Genomic DNA, 14,232 nt, shown 5'->3' with positions numbered 1-14,232 from the left:
CGTGCTCAACGGGCCTAGGCTTTGTAACACCGCTTCACAATGTGTTGCGTCGTGCAAAGTGGCAGCGGAAAGTCCAACACAAAACCGCTTCGATAATTACATCTGTCTTTTGGTGGAGGTTTCTCTGGCGTGGAGTATGCACGTGACGTGAAAGCGGAGAGAGAGGGTCCAACCACAACTTTTTTTCTCTTTTTCTCTTGGAAAATTTGGACAAAATTCAAGCTTTTTCTTCCAGAACTCCTCAATCTGAGCCTTTCCTTCTGCTTTTCCTTCTGCTTTCTCTCTCCTCCCTCGTCTATATACCATCAAACGCTTCCCATCCGCCGCAAAGCAGAAGAGGAAGCAAGCATGGCAAAGACCATCGACTTTCTCGCCTCGGACGGCGAGGACGACTTCGCCTTCCCTCCACCTCCCACAAAGACCAAAGCGGCACGCACCAACGCCACCCCGTCGTCCAGCAATCCTCTGAAGCGAGCGCGCAAAGGCCCAAAGGGTGGCGATCATGACGCCGACGACAACGACGACAACGACGATGGCTTTGATATCACCTCTTCACTTCTCGCCAGCACTGCTGATTCAGCTCCAACCCCCACGCCAAAACTCTCTTCGTCTCAGCAAGCCGCCAAAACCGCCTATGCGGCACGCGCAGCTGCCAAGGACAACGACGACGATGACGCCCAGTTCATCGCCTCGGTCATGCAGCAGGCCAATATCAAGGCTGGTGTCGAGGTTGCCAAAAAGGCACTCTCTGGCAAGAACAAGGGCAAGAACAAGGTCGGCTCCGGCGTCGTTACAGGAGGTGGATCGTTCCAGAGCATGGGCTTGCATCCCTCGCTGCTCCGATCCCTTCTCATCCGCGGTTTCAACACTCCAACACCTATTCAGCGCCAGGCCATCCCTGCCATCATGTCGCAGCCCCCGAGAGATGTCGTCGGCATGGCACGAACCGGTTCCGGAAAGACGCTCGCCTACCTCATTCCGCTTATCAACCGTCTCAATGGCCGTCACTCGCACACATTTGGCATCAAGAGCCTCATCCTCTGCCCCTCGCGTGAGCTGGCAGTACAGATCCTTCGCGTTGGTAAAGACATCGCTCGTGGCTGGAAGGCCGATCCCGGTGAGGGCCAGGACAGCCGCGGTCAGGCTATCCGCTGGGCCATGATCGTAGGTGGAGAGTCGCTCGACGAGCAGTTTGCCATCATGTCCAACAACCCGGATGTCGTCATTGCCACACCCGGTCGAATGCTCCATCTCACCGTCGAGATGAATCTCGATCTCAAGTCGGTCGACTATGTCGTCTTTGACGAGGCCGATCGTCTTTTCGAAATGGGTTTCGCAGAACAGCTGGAGGAAATGCTCCTTCGTCTGCCGCCGACAAGACAGACGTTGCTGTTCAGTGCTACGCTGCCCAAGAAGCTCGTCGAATTCGCCAAGGCTGGTTTGCAGGCCAATCCCAAGCTCCTGCGTCTCGATGCGGATAGCAAGATCAGCGCCGATCTGCGCATGGCCTTTTTCAGCGTCAAACCGTCCGAGAAGGAGGCTGCTCTCTTGCTGCTGCTGCGAGACGTCATCGGCGTTCCTCTCGGCGAACAGGCCGCACCGGATCTAGAAGAAGAAGCTCAGTTCAACGAAGATGCGAGCAACGACGAAGGGCACGGGCGTGGCTACGGCAATAGGCGATCCGATTTCAAGGGCAAAGCCAAGGCGGACAAGGGCAAGGACTTTGCGGGCAAGCGCAAACGCGGTCCAGCGGGAGGCGCACTCGAACTGCTTCCGCACCAGACCATCATTTTTTGCGCCACCAAGTACCACGTCGAGTACCTGCTGCTGCTCCTTACCACCACCGGCTATGCATGCTCGCACATCTACTCGTCGCTCGACCAGGCCACACGAGGTATCCAGATGTCCCGTTTCCGACGCGGCCAGACGAGTCTGTTGATCGTCACCGACGTCGCGGCTCGTGGTATCGATCTGCCCGTGCTCGAGCATGTGGTTAACTTTGACTTTCCCCCGCAGCCGCGTACGTTTGTCCACCGAGTCGGACGTACCGCGCGTGCGGGTAAGAACGGTTGGGCGTGGAGCATGTGCACCAATGCCGAGCTGCCGTATCTGTGCGATCTGCAGCTCTTCCTTGCGCGCCCGCTCGTCTCGTCGCACACGGCCATCGCTGCCATCGCCGGCGACGGCAAAAATGTCGCAGCCGCAGACGCGCTCGGTCTGCACGAGAGTCTCGTGCTCGGCACATTCCCTCGCGAAGCGCTCGATCTCGAAACAGAGTACATTACCTCGTCGCTCACCAACACTTCCTCGTCGACTGCACACGACTTCCCCGCGCTCCGACAGGTCGCCGAACGCGCGCAGCAGAAGTACGAAAAGTCGATCGCAAAGGCCTCGCAAGAGTCGCACCGTCGTGCCAAGGAGATGATCAAGCTCGGCAGCATCGAGCAGATCAACATCCGCACCGCTGCCGGTACCGAGGGCGAAGTACCTGAGTGGACGCTGGCCGGTTCGCCGCTTGAAGAGATGGCCGTGCACGACGTCATCAAGCGACCCGAGGTGTACTCTTTGAACGGTGCAAAGATGGCCGAGGCCGCGAGAAGCCTGTTGGGCACTTCGACTGCGGTTGCGGGCAAGAGCGATGGGAAGGCGGCGGTCAAGGAGGCGGAAGAGGCGGCGGCGAGGGCAGCGTTGCTGGCCAAGGTGAATGCCTTCCGTCCGCACGAGACAGTGTTTGAGATTGGCATTCGTGGTGACGCTACGCCGTTGGGTGCGCTCATGCGCAGTAGAAGACAGACGATGGACGTCAAGACCAAGAGGGCAGAGGCTTTGGAAGCGCGAAAGAGGGCCATGGAGGGCGGTGGCGGAGAGGATGACGACGCCGTGCCAAGCAAGAAGGGCAAGAAGAAAGCCGCTGCTACCAAGGATGGAGTGGACGAGGATGACACAGCCGCTTTGGCGGACCAGACAGTGGATCTGGAGCAAGCCGATGAAGCCGAGATCCTGGCTGCCTTCGATACGGGCTCCTCCAAGAAGGTCGCAAAGCCTCTACGCGACGCAGCCGAGTCCGAGTCCGAGTCCGAAGCCTCCGACGCCTCCGACTCTGATTCTGACGCCGACACCACGGCTCCACCCGCCAAGCGCACTCGCACCGCCACCTCTGGCAAATCCAGCAAACCCACGCCCACCTCGTACCGCGATCCCAACTTCTACCTCTCCTACGAGCAGGAGGGTTCGCGCTCCGAACGCGGCTATTCACTCAACAACCCGCGCAGCGGCGGGATCGACTCTTTCATCCAACAAGCCTCCGCCGCCTCGTTCGACATCGCCGGCGACGACGCCACACTGGGCACGCAGACGCAGCGGCCCAATGTGACGCGCTGGGACAGCAAGAAGAAAAAGTTCATCCAGGGCACCGTGGGCGCGGATAACAAGAAGATGATCCGCACCGAGTCCGGTGTTCGGCTGCCCGCCTCGTTCCGATCCGGACGCTTTGAGGAGTGGAAGCGCGAGAAGCGTGTCGACATTCCGAAGACGGGCGAGGTGGAGAGGGCTGGTGGCAGCAGTAACGGAGGACAACGCGAGCCGATGGGCAGCGTCATGGGCTTGAAACGGTTCAGGCACAACAAGGAGACGCCGGCCAAGGGCGCCGGTGGAGCGGTGCCGCAGGTGTTTGGAAAGGGCAGGCCCGGCCAGGCCAAGAGACAGGCTGCCAAGGATGAAGTCAAGAGCGCCCGCCAGATTCAGAAGGAGCGAGAGATCAAGCAGCAGAGGAGGGAGAAGAACGCAAGGCCGAGCCAGAAGGACGGTAAAGGCAGGGGCGGGGGAGGCGGACGCGGTGGACGCGGTGGTGGACGAGGTGGCGGCAGGGGAGGTGCAAGAGGTGGTGCAAGAGGAGGCGGACGAGGAGGCGGACGAGGGGGAAGGAGGTAACCAGGCCAAAACGGCGTCACCCAGTTTGCTGTCACTCCGTCGCGGTCGCTCCTTGTCCACCGCAACGCAATCACAGTCCAGTCTCCATCGCTTTTCACACGCATTCTCTCGCTCACACTGATACACTCACGCACAATACACCCTCCTCCTTCCGTGAGCCTCGAAAAGAGTGTTTGATTCAAACAAACGAGTGTTTTGATCGCATCGCCACCTGCGCCTTCACCTGCTGCCGTCCTTCCTCCCCAACGCAGCCCCAAAGAAATTGCCAAACTTCCGCAAATCGCTAAACGCGCGGCCCGCTCCACCCTGTCCTCCGTTCGGCGCACCCTCGAACGTCGCTGCCGGTGCGCTAGTCGGACTCCTCAAGCTATCCGGTCCAAACAGGGACGTGGATCTGTACTGGCTCGTCGTGGAGCTGTCTCTGCGCGTGGCGCTGTCCAGGAACGACGGCGTCGCGGCGGTGAACGGCGACGAGAGGATCGGGTGCGCAGGCGGGTCCATGTCGAGCTGCGTGAGGAAGCTCTGGTCGGTCAATTCGCTGGATGACGACGTGCGACCGACGACCGTCTCAGAGGAAGCGGCATCGTCAGAGGAAGACGTGACTTGGAGGAAGCGATCCAGCAGGCCGTTCTGGTCGACTTTGCGTACGCCTTTGAGATCGAGAACCTTTTGGAAGTTGGAAAACGATCGATCGCCGACAAGCTTGATGTACGCCTGAATCAGGTCCAATTCGTGACCACCCTCGTCGTAGCCGTTTGACGCTGGCCGGTTCACTTCCAGGGGAGCAAGCACGACGCGCAGCAGCGTGTCAATGCGCTCGGTGAGTCGATGGACATAACGAAGGTAGGAAGCGGCCTGCGTCGATAGCGCCGTTTGTTCCGCCGACGGTGCTGGCGTCCAGTGCGACAGGCTCGCTTCGGTAGCGTTGGTGCTGCCATCCACGCCCACTCCCAAATCGTCGACCGGGTAGCGCGGCAACTCGATGAGACTCTTTTTCAACTCGGCCGCATCCACCAACAGCTGTTCCGCCATGGCCTGCGTTAAGGGGCGTAAACGCACCAGTCCTTGCATGAACCTGGCCGTCAGAACGCTGACGACCTTGTCGCACCAGCTGCGAACGTAGCGCTTGTTTTCGACGTCTTGCCGCACCACGACGCCAATCTGCTCGAGAAGGCTGGCCATGTCCATCACATATTGCGATTTGCTGCTGCCAACACCGTTGGATCGTGGTTGCAACTGGCTCCACGGCACCGCGGGACGCAGCATCGAGTTCCAAATGGGCTCCGAACACAGCTCGAGCTCCCTTGCCAGTGTCTGGACCGCGTACGAAACGAGCGTCGTGAAAATGCCGCGTTCCTCGTCCAGGCTGACGGCGTCCTTGAAATCAGGATGAATCTTTTCGCGCAGTTTCTCTTCAAGCTGACTCGAAGTGCTCGCGCAGTAGTCGGCCGTGTTGAGCACCAGACACCACTTCTGGACCTCGCCAATGTTGGGACGCACGTCGATAGACCGACGAGCCGGCTCGGGCCGCAACAACGCCGAACGCAACACATCTTCGGCGTACACACGCAGCCACTTGCGGTACACCTCGTACAGATCGCGTAAGGCCTCTCGATTCGACAACCTCGCACACTGCTCAAGCGTCTGGCGGTAAAAGTAGAACAGTTCGGTCGACGAGGGCAAAACGGTGGTGCCGCCGTTGGAACCACCGGAAGCACCGTCGATGGCGGCGGAAGGATCGAAACCAGTGTCAGCCCCGGGGCCTCCACTGCCCTGGTGTTCGCCGTCGTGCGAGACGCGGGCGCCCTGCCGCCGGTACTGAACGAACATCTCCGAAAGCGCACGATCCTGTGCCTCCACAAAGACGCCGAGATGCGGATCAAAGATGGCTGATAGCGTCTGTGTTTGCGGAGACGGTGCTTGGGATTGCTGCTGGTGTTGGTTTTGTCCCTGCTGCGGAGTAACGTTGGTGGCGGTGATGGGCGGCGAAATGAGCGCCTCGAACGGCGTGTTGTAGCGACGACTGATAGCAGCTTCAAACTCGAGCGTCGAATTGAGAGCCTCCATGAGCGTCGACACGTTGAGCCGAGACTGCTCGCGAATGAGCACACTGCGAAGATCTTCCTTGGTAACGTCGGCAAAGCGACGGATGAGCCAACGCTCGGCCTTCCAATGATCGGGAAAGGCAGGCGCATGCTCGTCTTCGTGGATCTTGAGGATGCGCCGGAACCACGCAAACCGTCTCGAGACGTTGTCGAGCTGACCCGCCTCATCGGTGGCCCTAAAGATGCGGCGATACTCACGCAACTGGAGCGAGCAGTACCAGTCGATAAGGGCCGCCTTTGCTTCTGCACCAATAGCATCGATGACAAGAGCAGACTCGGGCAAGTTGGTGGAGCGGACGGCGCGGTTGGGGTCGTGCAGGAAAAAGTTTTCGTAGTCCTTCATGATGGTTGCGCGCAGGGTGTTTTGCAGTTCGTTGACCTGCTTCCATGCGGAAGCGATGCGCTCTACGCCACGATACGACTGGAAAAAGTCGAGCAGCGATCTCACCGCCTGGAGCGCCGAAGCGGCCTCTCGGTATCGTTTGGTCTCGGCGAGACGCTGGAGCTGGTCGACGCCGTTGACGAGCATCTGAAGGCGTTTGAGCGCAGTCATGCTCGAGACGACATTGCGTTTGGCGATGTCGAGGCTTCGAATATCACGCGTGATCTCTTTGACGACGTTCTCGGACTCGCGTGCCTTTTCTCTGATCAAGAGGAGCTGTTCGAGCAGTGCTGCGATGGCCTGTTGCACCTGCGTCATTCGGTTCGTGTCGATCTCGGTTTCGAGCTCGGTGGTGAGTTGCGCGATCTGCTCGCGGCAAGTGCGGATCTGAAACCGAAGCACAGCCTGTACGCGGTCGACAGAGGCAAGGTTGAGCGGCTCTTCCTGTGTTCTGGAGGAAGCGAGGAGTGAGTCTAGCTGCGACTCGAGAGAAGATCGATCGGCTAAGCTGAAGGAAGGTGGTGCACCGACACTGTTGGACGGCAGCTGCTTGCTAGTAGACAAGATGTCGTCGATCTGAAGGGCCACATCACGAGACAGCTCGGACGTTTTGGATGGCAGCGGCGGTGGCTGTTGTGCTGTTGCTGCTGATGGGGTTGCATCGTCCAGCCTTGAAGCCGAAAGGCTGTTGGCCATGGCTGGTAGGAATGCCAACGCAGCGTAGGGCACTGGCTGTCAGCTCGTCTGGCCTCGACAGTGGCGGTTCCAGGCGAACTCTTAGACAGTCAGTCCGGTCAAACTACGTCGCAATTGGTTGCTGATGGTGATGTGAGAAGGAGAGGGTTATGCATCTGCTTGCAACGAGTCTTGATGGTCAAGGCGCACCCGCAAACGCGATTGTTGTTAGACCGTTGCCAGCACGTGACCCCTCCACGCGTGCCGGTGTTGGTTTGCGTCGATTTGCGCAGTTGGACATTTTCGCCTTTTAACCTGCGCGTAGGCTACTATTTACTCGTGCCAACGCCAAAAAGAGGGTCCAACCTGCTCGCTGCACACTCTTGCTCTGCTCACCAGTGGATTGTCAGAGCATCGAATGCTGTGCTGCTTTGCACCACACGAGCTGACCCCAGATTCGGTTCCGGTTGTGACATCTTAGCCACCACCTCCCTCCACCATCCACCACACCCGCACCTAACGCATACGTCCCTACTGAGCTACAAGCGCACTGGAAGCAGGCGTCCAGCCACCATGTCGCGCAACGCCGCTGCCCAGCCAGCACCCCCTGCTCACGTCAGCGTCGTGCGTCGACCACTGGGACCCAGCACAAAGTCCAACGTCGTTCCGACAGCCACATCCACCGCCGCCCCCATCCAGGCGGTCAAAACACAACTCAAGACAGAAGATCGTCTATCGAAAGCAGAAGCAAAGATCCACGATCTGCAACGCGAGAAGATTGCTGCTCAGAATGAGCTCGGCGACCTCCAGACCGAGCTACGACTCGCAGCGCAACGCGAAGCCAAGCTGAAGCACAGCTTGGACAAGTGGGAAAAGTCGCATGCTGCGCTCAAGGAGAAGAGCAACAAGCTCTCTGACCTCCAGTCTCGGCTAGGAGAGCTGCACAAGGTGCACGAAGAGTCAAAAGCACGCCGGCAAAAGGAAATCGAAGAGCTCACGGAGAAGCTTCGTAGGGAAGAAGAGAAGCGCAAGCACGACATCGCCCAAGCTGCGCATACGCTTGCCAGCGAGAAAACCAAGGCACGGGAGGCGCAGTCGAAGTGTGCTGCGATCGAGGCGGAGCTCGGGCATCTTCGAATGCAAGGCAACGCATCGTCTGATATTCTACAGGAAAAGCAGCGCTTGATCGACGACTTGCAGGCGCAGAGCGAATCGGACAAGATCATCGCCATCGACGCGCAAAAGTATGCTCGCAAAATCGAGACCGAGCTCAGTGCACGCATTCAAGAACTGCAGACACAGATCGAGCGTAAGAGCAGAGATATGGAACGCATCACAGCCGAGCAGCAAGCGGCAACGGAAGCGGCGTGCTCGAGACTCGAGGCCCAAATCGACGAGCTTATGGAAGACGTCGATGATATCGAGCAGCAGCACGCGCACAACCTCGCCATGGTCGCCAAGGCCGTTTCTCACCAAGTGGATGCCCTGCATCAGCAGTCTGCTCTCGAAAAGGATGCATTGCGGTGCAAGTGGCATTGTAGCGTCACCGAGGCTATCAAGATCGAGACGCTGGCCAGTGAGCGTGCGGCCCAGATCCACGAGCTCGTGGCTGTCGTCAAGCAGGTTCAGGACGACCGCGACACCGCCAAGCAGCTTGTTGCCAATCTCGAAGCCGACCTGGTCAGCATCTCTGCAGAGCTCTTGGCTGAACGTCAATTTGCTTCACTCCTGATCGAGCAACAGCAAGAACAGCAGCAGCGCATCAACTCCATCGACGCAAGCTCGAGCTTTGGAGATCTCTCCGGACTCACTGCAGCTCTCGACACGGACGGCGCGACTTCTTCGCTGCTTCGTGCCGAGCTAGAAGACGTCCGCGCACGAAACACCTTGCTGCAGGAAGAAGCGGAGGAGCTGCAAGCACGATACCTTTCCCGATCCGCCGAGGCGAAGGCTGCAGAAGAAGCGCTCCTCGCAGCTCGAAGTCAGGTAGTGACCCTTCAGACTTCGGTCGCTGCCAAAACGCACGAAGTGGACAGCCTAGTAGCGCAGCTCTCTGAGCTCGAGCCACTGCGCAAACGTCTTGCTGCTGCCCAGGAGCAAGCCGTCACAGCTCGCAAAGAAGCAGAAATTCAGTCGGAGGCGTCTCGCTCTCTCACTGCTTCTCTGCAAAACGCAAGGGTCGCCGAAAAGGCATGGCGAGAAGAGCGCGATCGCATGGCATTGCTGCTGGACCAAGCCGAGCACTTTGAGACGCTCTACCTTGAGCTTGTCGAGCAGAGCAAGCACCTCGTGCAACGCCATGCGTTGGCCGAGGAGGAGAAAGCGGCGCTGTCGGCGCTCAATTCCGAGCTGCTTAGCCACAACAACCCGAACCAGAAGATCATGTACATGGACCGCATCCGCCACGAGCTCGACGATGTCAAGCAAGAGAATTTGGGCTTGAGGCTGCAGTTGGAACGGATGCAGGAGGATAACAAAGTGTTGCAGAAGGAGCTGGGGAGCTACCGGGCAGTGGATATGCCGTTGAGCCAGAGGCCAAGGGCCGAGGTGACACGGGTGTTAAGGGCGGCGTCGGACCACGAGGGGCTGCTGAGGCAGGTGTCCGGGTCGGTACCAACCAAGGTGAGCGTCAACGCAGCGCCAGCCATGGTCTCTACGCCGAGCAAGTCGACTTTCTCTGCTGCCGCGGCCAAGACGCCATTCTCGATGCAAGGACCACGGTTCACGGCTACACCGCTGCATCCGGAATTGCAAAAGACGCTTGGAGCCGACGACCGACAACAAGCTCAGGAACCAGCGGAAGAGACATACGTAGCAAGTGGCGAAGTATGGCCGCACCCACCGCTGCCTGTGGACACGGGTCTGTCGCCCAAAAAGAGACGATCGTATGGCAACCTCTCGGTGCACGCCACAGAAGAGAATCTTCAGCAGCTTGCGGGAGACGAGGCCGAGGACGATACTTTGCTTCCCCTCCCCTCCTCTGCTGAAGTGGAGGATCACGAGGTTGCGCCGAGACCGCAAGAGGTCGCCGTTCGACGCAACCGGCCGCGTCACACTCTGGTCAACAGTGGAGCCCTGCGTCATCAGCCGCAATCCTCGTCTGTTCCTATCTCTACAGCCATGCCCAAATCGGGCTCTGCTACAGCAATCGCTTCCGAAGGCACCACTGCCAGTGCAGGTAACAATCGCCGTCCCAGTCTGGCCACATCTTCGCTGGGCGTCAAAGCACGCCGCGTTTCCGAGATTGTACGAGCCTCGACCCCGCCTCTGGCCTCGATTGCCGACTTTTCAAATCTCGAGACTCCGCACGCTCACCTTCTGGTCGACGCCGCGCTCCCCTCTCCCTCGCCATACGGCCTCGCGGACTGGACGGCTACCGACGAGACCTCGCACGTCCCGGGCCTCAACCCGCACCGCTCAGCGTACCCGGCCATTGCGCACTCGACGCCTCTTGTCGCTACACAGCGTCCCGCGCAGCAGCAAAGTGGGAGATCACGCTACTCGAACGCGCAACGCGTCGCAGTGTCGCTGGAGGACACGACGCTGTCCACTCCGCGCGCGAGAGGTCTCCTGCCTCCAGCGAGAAAGAAGTTGGTCGAAGTGCCACAGGCGGACGGCGCGAGTGTATTTGAAGATGAAAACGACTCGTTCCGCAAAGGTTGGATGTACGACGAAGAGGACGAAGTCAGGGAGCTGCCCGAGTTCTCGATCGAGCAGCAAGCAGTTCAGCCGGCGGCCAAGAAGCAAAAGTCGAAGCTCAAGCCTAGAGGGTCGATGAAGATCGTCAAACCGGGTCCGATGGCGAGGACCTTCTTCCGCTAGATGATTACCGTAAAACTTGATACCACGAATGAATGATAACATGGAGACCCAGTACCGAGCCTGTGCAGAAAGAACAGATGTGACGATGATTGCTCACTCGAGATGCACCTGCCTCGAGATGTACGTCGGCGGCAAATCGTATATATCATGCAGACTCCTCTCCAACCTGTCCGCATCCTCGAACAAATGCTTCTCCAGCCCCATCTCCACCTCGACCGCATTCTGTGCCCCATCGGTAACATTGACAATGGCATCCAGCTCCGGCGCGCTCCGCGCATTCAGCCCGATAAACACGGCATACACGGCGAGCACGGCAAACAGCGACCACGCCGGAATCAAAAACGCCCACTCGCGGTTCGGGTACCACGCGACACCGATGCGCTGGAGCACCTCGTCCGGCGTCAGCGCCCATGCGACCCAGCCGATCCACAGCACCGTCGCAAAGATGAACAGCGCAAAGCCGTAGTACTCGCCCGAAGTTGACCTGGTAGCGGTGGCTGCTACAGGTGCGGACGAGGGCGGGAACACAGCTCGAAAGGAATGGCTGGATTTCTCGTCGACCCACGACTCGGTGTGGGTTGCGGCGCCGTCAACGGGCAGAGTGGAGCTTGAGAGCGCGTGGGAGGTCTCGAGGTGGTCTTGCGAGGGTAGCGCGTTGAGGCTGTGTAGCTGGAGGACAAAGGAGCCAGATTGGGCCTGGAAGTTGCTACGTGCCATGAGGCTCCATTCGTACGTTTCCTGCGGCTTGAACTCGCCTGCTTTGTCCGGGTCGACGGGTCGGCCACGATACTTGGGCTTGAAGTCGGCCCAGGTCGAGTCAAAGACCCAAAAGTCATCGTTGGTCAACTGCAAGTTCAAGCGGGCATCCGGCACTCCACCATCGTCGTCGTGTGGGATAGTGAAGCTCCACTCCCACACGACAACACTCTCCCTCCTGCCATCAGGACGTGTCTGCGGCACCTCGGTCTTGATCTCGAAAACAAACGATGTTACGGGTGCCTTCCCACCACCGGGCACAGTTCCATCCGAGGGCGGCGAGGGTTCCTGCCAACTAGGCTGCTTGCGCACGACCAGCCTCAGCCCGCCGAAATTTTCCTTGCTGAGCTTGACGGGGAAGGGAGTGGTGGAGGCCTGGGATGCAAAGCCAGCCCCGCCGAGCGTGAGGGTGTCGAGAAAGCCGGAGAAGACGAGCTCGCCTCGACTGTAGGGTGGGAACTGGACGATGGCAGTGTGAGAATGGCTGGTTCCACCGCGAACGCGGTCGTCGACAGCGACAAAGTCGTCGGATCGCCAAGGAAGCGCGGGTGACCGTGGATTAGGACCCGGTGCAAAGAGCGGGGTTGTGCCTGCGTACGACATCGTTTCGTTGTTTGATCCCGAGGTTGGTGGGGATGGGAGTCGATGGATGAGAGGGAAGGAAGCAGCAGCAGCACCAGCAGCTAAAAGTTCGCAAGTGGAGGGGTGTTGGACGGAAAGCCGAATTTCACACTTTGCAGCACCGAGTTCCCCGCAGAAAGCTCGTCCGACTCGATCCGGCTATCAGAAGCGAGCATCATACCCGGGCTCAACCTTCATCCTCATCACTCGTCGTCCATCTGGCCTTGCTCCTTCGTTACCTCTCTCATACGATATACACGAATCAGATCGAGCAGCAGCTGCCATCGTCGCTCGCAACCGGATCCCATTCCTTCTCTTGAATCAACCTTAAAATCAAGCGCAAATGACGTCGCACACGCTGGACCGCTTCGACTCGAGCAAGGAGCTCCAAGACGACTGCGCCTTTTGTCGGATCGTTGCCGGAGCATCGCCAGCATACATTGTCTACGAAGACGAACACAATCTTGCATTTCTAGATATCTTGCCGTTGAGACCGGGACATACGTTGGTCATTCCTAAGAAGCATGTTCAGCAGCTATCGCACTTGGATGTGGAAACAGCTGCGTCTTTGTCAAATGCGCTCGTACAGACGACAAGAGCTGTTGGCCAAGGTGGGTGTTGGCTCGAAGCTGGAGGGTGCAAGATCGTGCGTAGGGCAACAACGCTAACTTTGATTCTCTGGAACATCGCTGACTGCCTCTGACACAGCACTGGGCGATGAAAGTTTGCAAGTCATCACGAACCAGATTTACGCTCAGCTGGTTCCTCATGTAGGTTGAGCCAAAGCATCCCACGCATGGGCTGTCAGGTGCCAACCCAGCTGACTCACCCGCTCTGTTGCGCTCTATCCCGAACAGGTTCACTTTCACGTCGTTCCCGCTGCCTTACGGCCAAGTAGCAATGACAAGGCAAGGAAAGCAGCCTCGAGCAACCCCCTGGCTGCGATGGGACTCGGCCACGGACGCGAAGAGCTAGATGACGAGGAAGCTGAGCAGCTCGCAGCCAAAATTCGCCGGGCGGCTGGACAGCGGAAGGACACGAGGAATGCAAAGTTGTGATATCCCCCCGCTTTCGCTTGCCAGATCAAAGGCGGGGCAAGAAGGATTTCAATCTCGTGCGTCTGTGGTGTGTGTGCACATGCTCGAGAAACATTTCACTGGAATGCGTAGATATATTGCGCCTTTGGCGATGCCTCTAATGCGAACACAAGGAGGTTTACTCGGAAGCACGCTTGATCTTGAGATCGGAAAGGTCGACCTGAGTGCCAGGGCCGACAGCGTGGGGCGATGCTTGCTCAAAGGTTCTATTTGTAGCAGCAAAGGGATAAAGGCGACGGTGTCAGTAAACGCAAGTCGTCTTGTAGCAGCATTCCAGCTGGGCAACTTACCCGGTATAGCGAAGGCGGTGGACAGGTGGACGTTCGGCATCCTGGAAGAGCAGACGCTCCTCGGCCTTTTCCTTGACGAGCTCGAGATGCCTGGCGTTGCGCTCCTTCCACACGCTGGATGGGGTGGTCCAGTGCTCGATGTATCGGGTGAGCCATGGTTTTTCGCCCTCGACGTGCAGGTTGTCTTCGGACTCGTTGCCCGGTGCCGAACGACCCGAAGACGAGGCTCTGGAGGGATGCGGGTCGGCGTGCAGCGTCGAGATGTGGTAGAGGCCGAAAGCGGCAATGGCACCCAAGAACGTGTACCGCCAGATGGGGGCGCCAAAGTTTTCGCTAGGGTAGTCTTCGTCGGCGGCAGCTGAGGAGGAAGAGGAAGCACCGGCACGGACGATGCGCGTCGAATGAAGAGATCGCACTGGACCGGCGGCAGCGGCAGTGGCAGTAAGGGCAGGTGCCGCCCGTCGAAGGAGCAGACTGCTAGTAGTGGCGACCATGATTAGCTTCTGCTGATGCTAGGCTGAGGTGGATGGTGACGGGGACGATCAGACAAGAAG

General features: G+C 58.8%; 6 protein-coding genes across 6 annotated transcripts; 3 read left to right on the top strand and 3 right to left on the bottom strand.

Moving 5' to 3' along the window:
- Positions 1 to 348: 348 nt before the first annotated feature.
- Positions 349 to 3,930, top strand: EX895_004594 (uncharacterized protein; the record flags this gene model as incomplete). Its single annotated transcript, XM_029885188.1, has 1 exon — positions 349 to 3,930. The coding sequence occupies one exon, from the start codon at positions 349 to 351 to the stop codon at positions 3,928 to 3,930; it is 3,582 nt and encodes a 1,193-aa protein (XP_029738430.1).
- Positions 3,931 to 4,149: 219 nt separating this feature from the next.
- EX895_004593 (uncharacterized protein) lies at positions 4,150 to 7,113 on the bottom strand (the record flags this gene model as incomplete). Its single annotated transcript, XM_029885187.1, has 1 exon — positions 4,150 to 7,113. The coding sequence occupies one exon, from the start codon at positions 7,111 to 7,113 to the stop codon at positions 4,150 to 4,152; it is 2,964 nt and encodes a 987-aa protein (XP_029738429.1).
- Positions 7,114 to 7,665: 552 nt separating this feature from the next.
- EX895_004592 (uncharacterized protein) lies at positions 7,666 to 10,914 on the top strand (the record flags this gene model as incomplete). The annotated part of the gene is made up of 1 exon (XM_029885186.1): positions 7,666 to 10,914. The coding sequence occupies one exon, from the start codon at positions 7,666 to 7,668 to the stop codon at positions 10,912 to 10,914; it is 3,249 nt and encodes a 1,082-aa protein (XP_029738428.1).
- A 93-nt stretch (positions 10,915 to 11,007) lies between these two features.
- On the bottom strand, positions 11,008 to 12,273 carry EX895_004591 (uncharacterized protein; the record flags this gene model as incomplete). Its single annotated transcript, XM_029885185.1, has 1 exon — positions 11,008 to 12,273. The coding sequence occupies one exon, from the start codon at positions 12,271 to 12,273 to the stop codon at positions 11,008 to 11,010; it is 1,266 nt and encodes a 421-aa protein (XP_029738427.1).
- A 361-nt stretch (positions 12,274 to 12,634) lies between these two features.
- On the top strand, positions 12,635 to 13,349 carry EX895_004590 (uncharacterized protein; the record flags this gene model as incomplete). Its single annotated transcript, XM_029885184.1, has 3 exons — positions 12,635 to 12,902; positions 13,000 to 13,061; positions 13,149 to 13,349. The coding sequence occupies 3 exons, from the start codon at positions 12,635 to 12,637 to the stop codon at positions 13,347 to 13,349; spliced, it is 531 nt and encodes a 176-aa protein (XP_029738426.1).
- A 157-nt stretch (positions 13,350 to 13,506) lies between these two features.
- On the bottom strand, positions 13,507 to 14,172 carry EX895_004589 (uncharacterized protein; the record flags this gene model as incomplete). The annotated part of the gene is made up of 2 exons (XM_029885183.1): positions 13,507 to 13,594; positions 13,679 to 14,172. The coding sequence occupies 2 exons, from the start codon at positions 14,170 to 14,172 to the stop codon at positions 13,507 to 13,509; spliced, it is 582 nt and encodes a 193-aa protein (XP_029738425.1).
- Positions 14,173 to 14,232: the final 60 nt, after the last annotated feature.

The sequence above is a fragment of the Sporisorium graminicola genome, chromosome SGRAM_4 (genome assembly GCF_005498985.1).
Source record: "Sporisorium graminicola strain CBS 10092 chromosome SGRAM_4, whole genome shotgun sequence".
Taxonomy (NCBI): Eukaryota; Fungi; Basidiomycota; class Ustilaginomycetes; order Ustilaginales; family Ustilaginaceae; genus Sporisorium; species Sporisorium graminicola.
The sequence above is the reverse complement of the archived record's forward strand: the minus strand, read 5'-3'. Positions and strand labels throughout refer to the sequence as shown.